The 13990-nt window shown below is 39.1% G+C and overlaps 2 protein-coding genes across 2 annotated transcripts in view; both read right to left on the bottom strand.

The window, feature by feature from the left end:
* LOC140926136 (stress-induced-phosphoprotein 1-like) overlaps window positions 1-13990 on the bottom strand; it is a 73133-nt gene that overhangs the window by 53953 nt on the left and 5190 nt on the right. The window lies entirely within an intron of this gene.
* On the bottom strand, window positions 4866-8290 carry LOC140928521 (tetratricopeptide repeat protein 28-like). The gene has a single exon (XM_073378278.1). The coding sequence runs from the start codon at window positions 7939-7941 to the stop codon at window positions 5581-5583; it is 2361 nt and encodes a 786-aa protein (XP_073234379.1). The 5' UTR covers window positions 7942-8290; the 3' UTR covers window positions 4866-5580.

The raw sequence follows: 13990 nt of genomic DNA, 5'->3' as shown, positions 1-13990 counted from the left end.
TTTGGTGTAAGACTATTACATGTAAATGATACTGTTATGCAAGAGTTTTTTTTTTCGTTCCAGGTCTGTTTTCATTTTTTTTTTTCCGTATATCACTCAGCACCTGTCAAATTCAAGTGTTTTATCACTCGAGTCCATGTTTTACATACATACATACATACATACATACATACATACATACATACATACATACATACATACACATATACATACATACATACATTATGTTGCTGTACTTTTAAATGAATAAAAGTTACAGCCTTGTTCCTGTTCAATATAACTAGCATCTGACCTCATTTTATTTCACGTCGTCTTTCGGCATCCATCTTTAGACATGCTTTGTAACTAGTGCTTCTCTAGACAGTCACTGAGCGAAGAATTATCGGAATTCCTGCCTCTTTTTTGCGCAGTGAAATATCTAAGGCATTATTTATTTACTCCGAGAGCGCGCGAGGGGAGCAGACAAATGAGGGAGTAGGCCTCCTCTCCTTTCCCCCCATAGCTCGCACACGTCCTCAATATTTCTCCTTTTCGCTCTAAAAATCCCGGCGCCTGCCACACAGACTACTACGGCAGTAATGGCAAGGAGATATTGTAAAAGTTCAAACAAATGTCCTTTATGTTTGTCACATGCTTCTAGAGAAACTTTGAAGAACTAAGTTAAAATTTTGATTTGTATTGCTCTTAGTAACGTTGACTTATAACTTTCAACAAGAGCCATAATAGAACACTGTGCTATGATGATCTCTCGCTTCCAATAGTACATGATGTACTACATTTTTGTGTAAGAAACTATAATACTTTTTTCAGGACCGCGGGAAGAGAAATTATCATTTCAGTAAGGAAAACCACATGCTATGCAGCCCAGATTCTATGGGAGTTCCTGGAATTCGAATGTATAAGAAAATATATGGGAGTAAAAAATATATATACTTAAATATTCGAAATATAAATGACTCACCTGGTGTTTGTGTTATGTCTTTTACTGTCTGTCTGCTTCTAGAGCCTTTTCAAAGCCGTTTTGGCGAGTTTTTTAGATTTTGAGTTGTACTTACAATATAAAATACACGTATAACTGAGAAAGCCGGGGCCCTTATTTCTTACTGTAAGTACTGTAGCTTATGCCTATCTGAAATTCATTACCATTTTTAAAAAAAAAAAAATTAAAAAATTTCTTGGTCCCATACTATAACAATTAAATAGAAACAACACAAACACTAGCATGAGGGAGACCAAATACTAGCATGAAAGAGGCCAATCAAGTGACCCATGCGGCTAAGTAAAATCTAAAAAACGTTATCTTAAAACAGTGGTTAAAATGTAATAGTTAAACGGTGAAATCTAAAAAAAATGCGCAAAAGACAGTAATTGAAGTGTAAATTATGAACGGTGGTACGGGCAATTGCGAGAGAGGAACCAGAGACAGGGCATGCCAATATCATTGAAAAGTAGTCTCTAACAAGGAAAAGTAGGTAGCACGCAGTTAAAAATGCTTAGCCTGGAGAATTGTCGGAAATAGCTAGTCTGCAAATAGTGTTCCAGGGTTTTACAATCCTATCAAAAAAAGAGGCCTGAAAAGAACGAATCAATCGATATTTAAATCAGTAGATCCAGAAATGCAATTAAAAAGGAATATAAGATCTCTAATTTCCTTATCATAAGTAAGTGGAAGTAGTCGAAGAGTCAGCAATCGCTGTTTGTAGGAGACCTCGCCGATTTTAGTTCTATGTATGCGAATTGCACGCCTCTGGACTCTTTCTAGGATCATTCTCAATTTGAAACTTCCGGAAGACCACACATGTGGCATAAGAGAGTTGTGACTTCACTAGAGAGAGAGATAAAGTGTCCGCCTGACTTTAACATCCGTAATAAGTGGACAGGTTCTCTTCAGGAGACCTAACATTCTGTTAGTCTTGAGTACAATATGCATAACATGCGAGTCCCACGATAGATTGTTCGAGATGATAACGCCGACGAGGTCCTCTTCTTCCAAAACACGTTTTATATAAGTATTGCAAGGTAATATTGATGAGTTACAGGTGATTTCTTCCGCGTGACTGTTAACACTTTACACTTAGAGGCGTTTAACTTCATGTCTGATACATAGCTCTGACGACGTCAGGAAGGTCACTCACTCTGATGAATATCACAGAGCAGGGGGCCAACAAGGCTACCCTGAGGTACATTGAGGTATATTGTATCAAGTTAGGTTTTATGGGAAACCACCGACTCAAAGTTGGCTTAGGGAAGGCATAGGTGAGCAGTTTCCCAGAGACCTAAATTGATCCATCTTGCTTTCATAATTAAGACTTTCGTTTTTTAGCTTTTGCTTCTCCCTTGCTCTTCCTCACGAAAGAAGGTGGCGAAAATAGACTCAATCATGTTGAGGCATGGCCTGTGGTTAATTTGCATAAAATCTTATAATGAACATAACTTTGTGAACATTTATCAGAACCTCTCAAAATTTGGAAACCTCGGAAACATCGGTAACCTTAATTTTCCTGTGACGTAAGAAATCAGATATCGTTGTCACGTGGCCACTTATGGTCGAGTCCAGGAAAGAAAAGAAAACTAAAAATGGGGTGGCGAGATGCCACACAGTATATATTAAATACAGTATTTTTGCTATTGTATCATCATTTCTCGGTTGAATCTGGCTGGAATGGTTGACTCACGTTTTTAATTAATAAGTAATTATGCAAAATAGGTCACGTGACACTTTTTACATGTTAATATCTTTTTAAGAAATTCAAAATTCTCTCCGTTCCGGCGACGGAAAAAAAGTGTGCGGTAAAACAAACATTTACACGTGGTTCAAACTTAGTTCCAATCAACCATTCCTAACCCCATTTTGAGTTTCTTTTTGAGTATCATTATGACGTCACGTTTCACGTGACTACATCACTTGAACCCTAATTAATTCAAAGCCTCGAAAGAATGTTTCTTGAAAGTTTTTTGCAACTTTTCAAATTAAAATGCATGGCCGTAGAAAAAAACAGCTTTATCTTCGTGGGGGGTCGAGACCAAACATAAAGCCACCCTTAACATGCTTGAGGGGTGAGTATCAGAACATACTGAGTGAGAGGATTTTTACCAGGAGCCGATTTTACTGGTTCATTGGTTCATGATTCAGCTAAAACCTTTAACGGCCCTAAGAGAGCCCAGCATCACATTTCTCTTTGTTATATTTTCATGTTTTATATTTTTCTGAGAGGAGGGGGCGTCTGTACACAGGCTATGTTTTATAGAACTCATTCATCACGAGAATATTACGGACGCAACCACACAAGACAAATTCAATCGCTACTTTAACAACTTCTCGTCAATATGTTTTCTCTCTTCCTCTCATCCCGCGGTCCACGCAGGTCTCTCGGGCTTCGCGCTAGACTGTATTCTCCAACCGGGCGACAAGATTTTCATGGAAGAAAGTTCACAAAGAGAAATCTCTCTTCTTACCGTTTAGCTTCCCATGTTTTTCTCAGCTTCAGGGCTTCGACGCGCCTGGGAGGCTAGCTTTTCCACGACTTGAGAATATTTACGTAGTTGCAAAAACCGGGAACAAACCCTGCCGTCCTCTTTTCTATCACCGCAAGCTTAAGGTTGGGTAAAAATAGGGAAAATATTTTTCACACGGAAGTGACCGATCCCTCCCAAACAATTTGCATTTCCCGCCATTGATTGATTGTAGGGGATGCCGAGACTTTTATTCAGAACAGCAGATCGCATATGTGACAACTCCCCATATCCCTGACGAATCTTCCGGTTTCCTTTACGGGTCAATTAATCTTCCGGATAAAAATGTCTTTCCAGTATTTTTTGCTCCGTATTCAGCCTTAAAAATTATAAGTTCATTTTCTTCATTCAGTGGTTTGGGGTCTTTCATCATTGAATTCAATGAAAAAGACGACTGTTTCTAAGATCAACGTACTAGACCATAAACAAAATCATTTTGGGGCTGCGTCGAGTTGTTTTATGGTGGCTTTAATTGGCTAATAACGATGAGAGGAGAGGTTGGGCTACAAAAGGAAAGTCTACAGATTTCAGATTACCTGAGTTGGCATCTCTAAGATCGCTTTCATGGCTCTTCCTTTGTTAAGGAAGCTTATCGAAAATTAAAGCAAAAGGAAAGCCCTTTCTCCTTTCTTCTTTTACTTCGCCTATCAGCTCCCGTCCATGGCTAAAGTTAGTGAATGATTTAGGCGAGATGGCAGGAGTATGAGTTAAAATGAGTGGAGGTCTCTCCACTGTGGGCCATTGCTTGGAATTGGCGAATACAGTTCAGATATTTCATGACAGGTGTGAAGATAAGAAATGATTTTCTTCTAGGAATGTCGTCTCATTAACTGTGGTCTCTCTCTATACCAAGGCAACAAGAAAAGCCGCAAAAATTTAGAAACATCAGTTACCTTCCAAATTGCCAGGGAATGAATATGAAATCCTATCATTCAACTGATTTGTGCCTGGTTTCCGAGTCCCTAGCCAAAACCGTGCCCTAGCATTCAATAAATAAGGCATTCAGTACCCGCCAAATTTTTCTTTGTCCTGTACTAGGGGTGAAAGGGCTAAAGAGAGAGCTCAAAGATTGACACTTCTTCTTGGGAGATTTGACCGTTTCATCAACAAATTGCACGGTCTTTTATCTCTTCCCTTTTTCTTTTGAAGACTTAAGGAGTGAATTAAGGGACGAAATAAGCAACTCTTTCAGCTGCAGTTAAAACAGACAATTTCATACATAAATCTCAAAATATGTCAGTTCTTATCTTATGTTAAATTGTCAAGTATGAACCTTAATTTAAAACGTCGCTGCAATGCCGAAATGAAGGAAATGAATTAGACCCGTGATAAAATTAGATGTACCACTGCAAAGAACTTTTATTAATGTTTCTTTTTTGAATATTTATCTTTTAGTACTGCTGTACGACAACAATCAGATACCGCCTAAAACTACAGGTGAAACTAGCGTGCTGAGAAAACACAATATATCAGTCGGGACACTGCTCCTCTAACATTTAAGTCTTCGCTGCTTTCTTTAGTGGCACAAAACCCCACAGCTTTCAGCCTTGTGATTAGTTTCCTCTACCATTTTTAGGGGACAATTACCAATTCTGTATTGGTAAAGTAAACATCGATTTAATGAACCTTTGTATAACGACGCCCTCGGTCATAACAATAATTTTCTTTACGCTAGTAATAGTAAGATATATGAAATGAACTTCAATATAACGAACCCAAAGTTACAACGAACAAATTTTGCCAGTCCCATGGCTCTTCTTTATATCAGTACTTCGTTTGTCCGAAAAATGAAACAAAACACATTACACGAGATTGACCTTGCTACAGTATATCATTGAAATAAATTGTTGCTTAGACTGCCAGCTAGTCTCCCACTCAGCGGTGTTTTTTTCTTTGCGGACGAGAGAGATACCGCTTATTTTACTAAAACGAAACGAGCAATACTTGGGCAACTTCAGGCAGGCGATATCTAGTTCTCGTTTAAGTTGCTTGCAATCAGATGAAGTTGTGGGAGGATCGACAAAACTTTTTTCTTAACATGATCTCTTTTCCTTTTTCTTGATTTATTTATGATACCATGATTTTTTCTTGTTTGTCGAGAGTAACGTCATCGCCGATAAGTGTAAAAGGCGCCCAGTATTTTACATCGCTGAACTTCTCGGATTCTCTGAGACATCTCATTGCGTGGTTAAGGGACTCGCTCGCACTTCGCCCTTTCTCAAGGTTACGGTAGAAGCTTTTCATGAACTCCAACGTGGCCTCGTCATCGATGGCCCACAGCGACACCAGAACAGAACGAGCACCAGCACCAATAAAGGCACGAGCAATACCGACCACGCCTTCAGCTTTGATCTCTCCTCGGCCACTGTGACAGCAACTAAGGACAACCAGCTTGGCTCGCAACTTTACACTCATCACATCTGCCATTGTCAACATGTAATCGTCTTTTGCAAGGGTCTGCGACTTCCTCTCAGGATTCGGGCTCAACGCTATTTCACCGGTCTCCATGCACCCATGTGCAGCAATGTGTACTACAGAAACCGAACTTATCTGTGTAAGTACCTCACATTTGGTGGCCAATTTTCCAGTGAGAGGTGCGACGTTTAGAATTTGCCCGATCATCTGTGCTTCTTTCCTGGCAAAAGGAAGCTGTTGCAGCTGCTCTCCATGGCTGTTGATAACGTCACTCACGTCTGGATCTCCTACAACTACAGCTCCACTACTGCTGTGAAATTCTGGACAATGAGCAATAATTTTCAAACTTGTCAGCGAAGGAACTAATCTGACTTTGAAGGATTCGCACAAGTATTTGGAAAAAGGATTCACTAATGCAGCAAACGGAGCAAGCCATAATGGCCCATCCGGGACAATGATTATTTCATCACCATCAATCAGATCTAATATCGGGGCAATCACATAGCTGTATAAGGCAGCTAGAGGAAGGTTATCCTCTTGGCGAATGGGCTGTGAGCTCCTTTTGGATGACCGCCCCACGGAAGAGCAGTTTTCGCGTAACACATCTAAAGACCGATTCTCGCAGTTAACATCAGCACGAACACCAATGTTCTCGTAGGCAAATTGAATTAAGGACTGTAATGTTTCAGCTACATTCTTTGTACAATGATTGTCAAGCTTTCTCAGCCGGTGTAGAACAGGTTTCTCTTTGGAAAGGAACCAGATATCTACTTTCTTTTCTAACACGTTAACAGCCAAAAATATCGTACTCGATGAAGAAGCGTTTAACAAACCAAATTCTTCTTTTGCTAGCTTTTGTTCTCTGGTTTGACTTTTTTGAAAACCATACTTGGATGTCAGAAGATCAGCTAGTCCTTGGGCTCGACCATCATCTGAAGCAGCCAGAGCTTCGTCAATCTTTTCTTGTTTTAACAAAACTCTCCACAGACCTGTGTAAGCGGGGTTACATTCGTTCCGAAATCCAATCTTCCACTCATCTTTGGGCTGTAGAAGACTTCTCATTCTATCAAACACTCTTACGCTTGTTTGGTAATTTTCGAGTGCTTTAGGTAAACGTTTCAACATCTCAAAGCATAGTCCAATATCACTGTAGGCTTGGCCTTCCATGTGTTGGTTTCCTAGATCGTCAGCAATTCTTAGCTTTTGTTGATTCCATTCAATAGCTTTTCTGTAGTTCCCAAGATGCTGGCAAACTGTACCCATATAGCCACAGGCAGCCCCTTCCCCCGCCTTGTCTCCAAGTTCTTGGGCAATACAGAGACGCAAGCTGTAATAGTCCATGGCTTTCTTGTAGTCCCCAAGATGTCGATAAGCGCTGCCGAGGTGGCCATATGCACGTCCTTCCCCTGCCTTATCTCCCAGGTTTTTCGCAATATCGAGGCGTTGTTCAAAGTAATGGAGGGCTTTCTTGAAATCCCCGAGGCTGAGATAAGCGTTGCCAAGATTTCCATTCGCAATTGCCTCCCCATCTTTGTCCCCAGCAGCTTTAGCAATACGAAGATGATCATTGTGGTTGTCGATGGCTTTTTCAAAATCCCCGAGATTGTCAAAAACAATGCCAAGGCCACCAAGTGCAGCACCTTCTGCCATTAAGTCTCCAAAGTCTTTGGCAATTTTAAGTTGACGATTGTAGCATTCTATGGATTTTTTAAAGTTACCAAGGCCGAAAAAAATATGGCCAAGGTTGCAGTACGCACCGCCTTCTTCACATTTGTTTCCAATTTCCTTGGCAAGGTTGAGGTGCATATTAGTGTACTCTTCCGCTTTCTTTAAATTTCCAAGATCCTCAAAAGCTTTTCCTAGACCAGCATATGTAAGCATGAGCGCTTCCTTGTCTCCCATCTCTTTAGCGATATTAATGGCGCAGTGAAAATGATCTAAGGATTTTTTAAAATCGCCAAGGCTACCAAAAACGCTCCCCAGGCTTGCATATGCTGTTCGTTCTCCAGACATGTCTTTTAAACTCTTGGCAATGTTGAGATGTTAGTAGTGGTACTTTTGCGCAGTTTTATAGTCGCTTAGCTCATCGAAAGCGTGACCGAGACTGCTATAGGCCGCTCCTTCTAATCCCCTGTTTCCCAGTTCTTTTGCAACACTGAGGCAACGTTTGTAGTATTCTATTGCTTGTTTATGATGATAAAGAGCCCGAAAGCCATGGCCAAGGCTGCAATAAGCATAACCTTCCCCAGCTTTGTCTTTCAAATCTATGGAAATCCTGAGCGCAATTTTATGGTACTCTATAGCTTCATTGAAACTGCAGACTTTTTGCAAATCATCACCAAGTTTTCGACATGCAAGGGCTTCCTCACCCTTGTCCTTCAAATCTCTCGCAATGCCAAGAGCAAGTTTGTGATATTCTATGGCTTTCTTGTATTCACACCGACTCCGAAAAGCATCGCCAAGACCACTATACAGTTGTCCTTTAATAGCCTTATCTTTGACAAATTTTTGCAATTGCTCAGGCATATGAAACAGTTTCCAAGACTTTATTGTAAGTTCACCATCTTTTGTTTTGCAGAGGTGGTGTTCCATTGGCAAGTGAGTTGACAGTGAACTGCTATAAACCTGTAAAAATAAATTGCTTTTGGATCAGTTCTTTAGTGACACAGAGATGCTGGTGATCAGTGTATTAGCGTATTCTGTATGTCTATAAAAACGTGATGTTAACTATGCAAAATTAAAGCGGTGAATGCTTAAAAAAACTTTATTAACGCTTTTTAATACTTGGGTTGTAAAAAGTGTAAGTTTTTAACACTGATATTTTGCATGGGTAAGACATGTGTTATATAAATATTGTGATCAGACTTTCCGGTAGCGACACCCTTGGAGTTGACTGATTCATTTTTTAACTTCTGCCTACACTGGAGTTGTTATAATTCTGGACAGTTAAGAAACCCTGCTGGAGCAAAGTGTGTGCAAATCCAGTAAGATTCAGGTGTTTGAAATATATTTTCTGTTTGTTTTGCCTTAAAGGGGTAAGGCCTTTTCAATAAAGGGAAGAAATTAAGAGTGCACAATTCAAGAAGAATAAATCGTCAATGAACGTGACAGAGTTCCTGTAAAAGTAAACTAAAAAAAGATAATGCAGATATCATACTACAAATACATTCGACTGCATGTAGCTTGTCGCCAACTACAAACCGTTTCTGTCGCATTGGTAGTTTGTGGATTGTTCTTGATCTCCTTTCTTTTATCGGGAAGCCTGCATTCCATGTTCACGGATAACCTCCTTATTTCTAAGAGCGTCTTGTTGCGCTTGTCAATCTTAAGATGGTCAAGATGGGTAAAAAGGTCGAGAAGTTGGACTTATTAACATTTATTATTAGTAAATAATTATCATTTAAGGTAGTTACTCAAACTGAGGGGTGGATCCACACCGGTTTCCACCGTTTCACTAATACTAGTAATAGTTGACACTACAGCTGCCCCCTCTCTGTATATTGTCGGTCAATAGTATTCTTGCTCGTTGTGTAGCTCTTCGAAATATACCGATTCATAATGAATATGTTCACACATATTCCATACAATAGGTGAGATAAATTACAGGAAATAAACGCAAGGTTCCATGCACCGTTTCGGTTCGATTTACACAGCTTTGATTAAAAGGTCTAAAAACATTCTCAATTTCGAGAATAGTTTATTCTAAACCATAAGAAAAGATTTAATTAGAAGTTTGATTTTTCGCTATTTTATTTCACTTTTTACATTTAGTTCATTCCATTTGCCGGAAAGTAAGCCTTACAAATTAAAAGGACGTTTGATCAATTCACGCTTGCGCATTCTAGTCTTATTTTAAACTTTATAGCGGAAGGACATCTGCCTTGTGAGCAGGGAATAAGTCAGCACAGAATTTGATGGTCGGCGAATTTCTGTAATCGTCCATCGTTTTGCTAGTAATAAGCTAGCCGTTGAATCATTCACTCGTCTTGCTTGTTTTGGGCTAGCCTGTGCCAGGCTCTCAGATAGTATAGTGCGGACGTATTAAAACGAGCAAAGCGAAAATAAGACGCGCGCTACTTGGGAAAGCCCCCGCGCATTTTTCGTATTTCTCTTTACTGAACGACTTTTCACCACTATCTCGGAGCCTGGAACAGGCTAGTTTTGGGCCGAGTCTTATTTCGGTCAAAGAAAGAGAAAGAGTGTCTGGCAAGGTTTAGCTGAAGGTTTCCAATCAAAGATTTGTGAACTCGTGTCTGGCAAACTTACTTAGTGTTAAATATACACTGTTCTACGCACCTTATAAATTCATCCGCACTTAACGAGTGTCTTTTGGTCCATAACTTTCATAACAACTGCTCCACAGAATGTCACTGATAACACGCCACGCAAAAGAGTATCGAAGTATGACTGCACAATTCATGTCACAAAATCTACCTATTGTAAGCTGTTCCTTCGGGACTTTTTGTGTTTTACGTCATCCTAACCATTTCATACTTGCGGACGCAAACAATAGAAACGTCATCATTACCTACCGATTCCTCGCGGCCCCTGTTCAAGCAAATCGAGATTTTTTCTATGTTGACTGTATGACTGTATATTTCAACTGTAAGTACTTTCCTTAATATACGCGCGAGTTACTAGCTAAGAGTACCTCCTCGGGGTCTCGCCTTGTGGGCGAAATCCCTACGGGGGCAAAAAAGAGTTTCCAAGTTGAAATCGGGAAAATGGATTCGGACAGTCAGTAAAAATCCTGTTTGAATGGCTCACAAACCCTGGAAAGGGGACTTTGGGAAGTTAAAATTAAAAAAATTTCCCTGCGACGGCTTTCGGGGGTCGTTTAGGAAATCGGTCTGTATATATTAATTTTATTCTAGATCCGCCCCTGAAACTATACATATATACCCATTTAATCAAATCATGTATACTGTGCACGTTATGGAAAAACATGGCCTTATTGGTTATCAATCATACTGTCTCAGTTGACTTCCAAAAAATATATGTATCTGTAAAAAATGGGTCATAAATCCTACATGTGGTAGCCTTACACAGATTGCAACCCAGCCGTTTAATCAGTAGAGGTTGTGATAGCTTGAGGTAGGACATAGAGGAAAAGACTGAACTTAATATGTTTCCATGACATATCCTTTGTCAAAAAAACTTCGTTTAACTCATATGTAAAAGATAGATTCCGAGAATATGGAGCATAGTAAAAAAGACATAAATGGGTAACTTGTGTTATGTAAAAACGTATCCGTTGAGTTTTAGAACATAAAATTAGATGCCTTCCATTGGAACTCTGGAAAATTAGGAAAACGGAAACCCCGTTTAAACGGGTTCGAGAAAAAATTGTGAACGGGCGAATTTTTTTACCTGTGCGACCCGTTTACACGGAAGGGTAAAAATTCTGTTACAGATCATTGCAGTAGTTAAAAAACATGCACGGTTCCCCGGATTTCTATCAAACGAACTTTGAAACCATTGGTAGTGAAATGGCGGAAAATTCACGAATTCCAAATAGGTAATGATTTCAATCTTGTTCACGAATATGTTGATCGATTCACCTTCAACAACTACGTTGTCATTTAACATGTAAACAAATTCACGTTCAACGACGAAATATATAATATTATTGATACACGTAGACTGATGGAACTGGATTAAATCTTGACCGTGGCGCAAGGAAAAGCAAGCAAAATCGTACACAAACGTCTCCAAGAAATGTAATTTGCGCTTGTGGGAGTAATATTTTATAATTTGTAAACCAGAAATATCTACCCTGAATGATAGAAATGAGCTAATCTCAGGTTGCAGACACTCCAAGACATTTCTACTAAACACTGTCCTAATTTGATTAGTTTTTGTTGCACATTTCACATGCTGTAAGCATCACTTAATTAGCGGACAGACGCGCCATGCACCATACGCTACGCGCCACGCCTATAGTATTTGTTGTTCTGTTTTCCCTCTATCTTTGATTGTAACCGTTACTTTTGGCAGTTGCCTGATGATTGCTTCGCAAGAGGCATTTAACTCTGAGTAGCAATAAATGTTCGAGATTTAATCCACTTCCATCAGTCTACTTGTATTTTGCTGTAGTTACACTATTTTGTCTATTGAGCACTATTATAGTCGATGAGGACATCACCTTGGTACATCGAAATATTATTCCTATATATTTAACAATTCTTTTTTGAAATCGAGGTGAATAGTGGCTAAATATTTACCGAGCCGCGAAAGCGGGGAGGTAAATATTCCCAAAGCCACTCTTCAGCGAGATTGAAAAGAATAATTGTTTTAGTGTATACACACGAAGTGATCTCAACAAAATCAGAGAGGAAACCATTAAAAAGTACGATTTGATTGACAGATCAAATTACGCTTAAGTTTAAAAATAGATATTTGCAGAATTTTCAAACATGGCAATTCACAAGTTTATCGTTTCGCAAACAACAGCGTAATGGCTTTAATGGAACCGCTAAAAGTTTGAACTGTTTCCTTACCTGAGAAGAAAAGTAGAGCTTTGTTGTTTTCTGTTGACTCGCCAAGTTTATAGCCAAAAGGGTTTGTTGTGTCGTTCTTCGCATGAACTGCTGACAAAAATGACGGCTCGGTTGCTCGAGGTAAGACGTCGTCTTCCTGTATCATTCTTTTTCCTGTTTACTTGAAGCGTAGAATTTCTGCAAACATTTCCTTTTAAATTTGTTTGCCATAAATAAACTTCGATTTTTGAGCCAAAATTTTCTTGTTAGAAAACGCTAAGTTCACGAAACGGCTTCTTCTACGCGAATACACGGGAGTTGTAAACAATCCATCGAGCACAAAACTCAGCTACAGTAAATTGAAAAACGCCGTATCGAATCCTTCCAAGTCTTTTCTTGCCTTAAAAAAAGTCAGGCCTAGGATTTTGTCGACTCTTCAAAGATCGTTCTCTAAAAAAATGGGAAAAACACCGAGCTCACACATTATCCACTCGCTAGGAGGTGAATATTGTTGAATAGTCCGAGATAGCGCACCAATCAGACTGCTTAAATCACCAAGATCACTGAGTGTGTATATACTAAATATATATATGTATATTTTGTGAATGTGCATAATTCACTTATTCCATATTCCTTCACACTGAACGATGTTAAAATTCTTTTTCACAAATATATTCGTTCACATTCGCTGCAATTTTTATATAAATTCACATTCAACGTCAAAATTTTTATTCAACACAGTTGATGTGTTCATTGAACATTTTGTGCGCATCCCTCTTCACACAAGCATTTTCTCCTAGGCTCCAGCTGCATGCTATATATTTGCCTGTATTTACTCTTCTAAGAAAAAATAATATGTCTACTCACTTTTTCCTTTCCCTTTGTTTGAATAATTTATTCAGCGCGTTACGGCTTACTAAATTCCCCGCAGTTCTTATTTTCATACGTGCACATGAAGATCTCAAAAGAGAAAAAAGAAGGTCTGTGAACAGGATAATTATTATTCGATTTTTGTATTTGTTTCTATGTATATACTAATCTTATTAAGAGACATACTTTAGCCCATTAACATTGTTATATCTAGGGACGGACGGGGGGGCGAAGTACCAAAAAAATATTCCCGCAAGGGAAAATCAAGTGAAAAAAAATTCTTGCACGCCAATTAATCCTAAAAAATATTCTTGTCACGGCCTAAAAAAATTCATACAAGGAATTTGATAACTAAAAAAAATTCCTGCGGTTCGAAAATTCCCCTCCCCCCCCATAACGTTTCTAATGGTCCGTCCCTTAAATGTAACATAACATATGTAATTTTATCTTTTGAACAATAAAGACACTTTATTTATTTATTTGATAAAGAAAGGATACAGCTAGTCCTTTATCACACCAGATTATGGCTTCTTCAAACTGCTTCAACTTTAAACAGGTGCTCGCACCTAGTGAAAAAAATTCGGCGCATTGAAAATGAGTAAATGGAGGTAAAATTCAGGTTTTCTACTGAGATTCATTTTTTACCTCGGATAATCGCCTTGAGATAAGACGGCTGTAGTGCTGTGGCAGCTTTAACATCACTCAGACAATCA

This window comes from Porites lutea, chromosome 2 (genome assembly GCF_958299795.1).
Source record: "Porites lutea chromosome 2, jaPorLute2.1, whole genome shotgun sequence".
Classification (NCBI taxonomy): domain Eukaryota; kingdom Metazoa; phylum Cnidaria; class Anthozoa; order Scleractinia; family Poritidae; genus Porites; species Porites lutea.
This window is presented reverse-complemented; position numbering and strand designations above follow the sequence as displayed.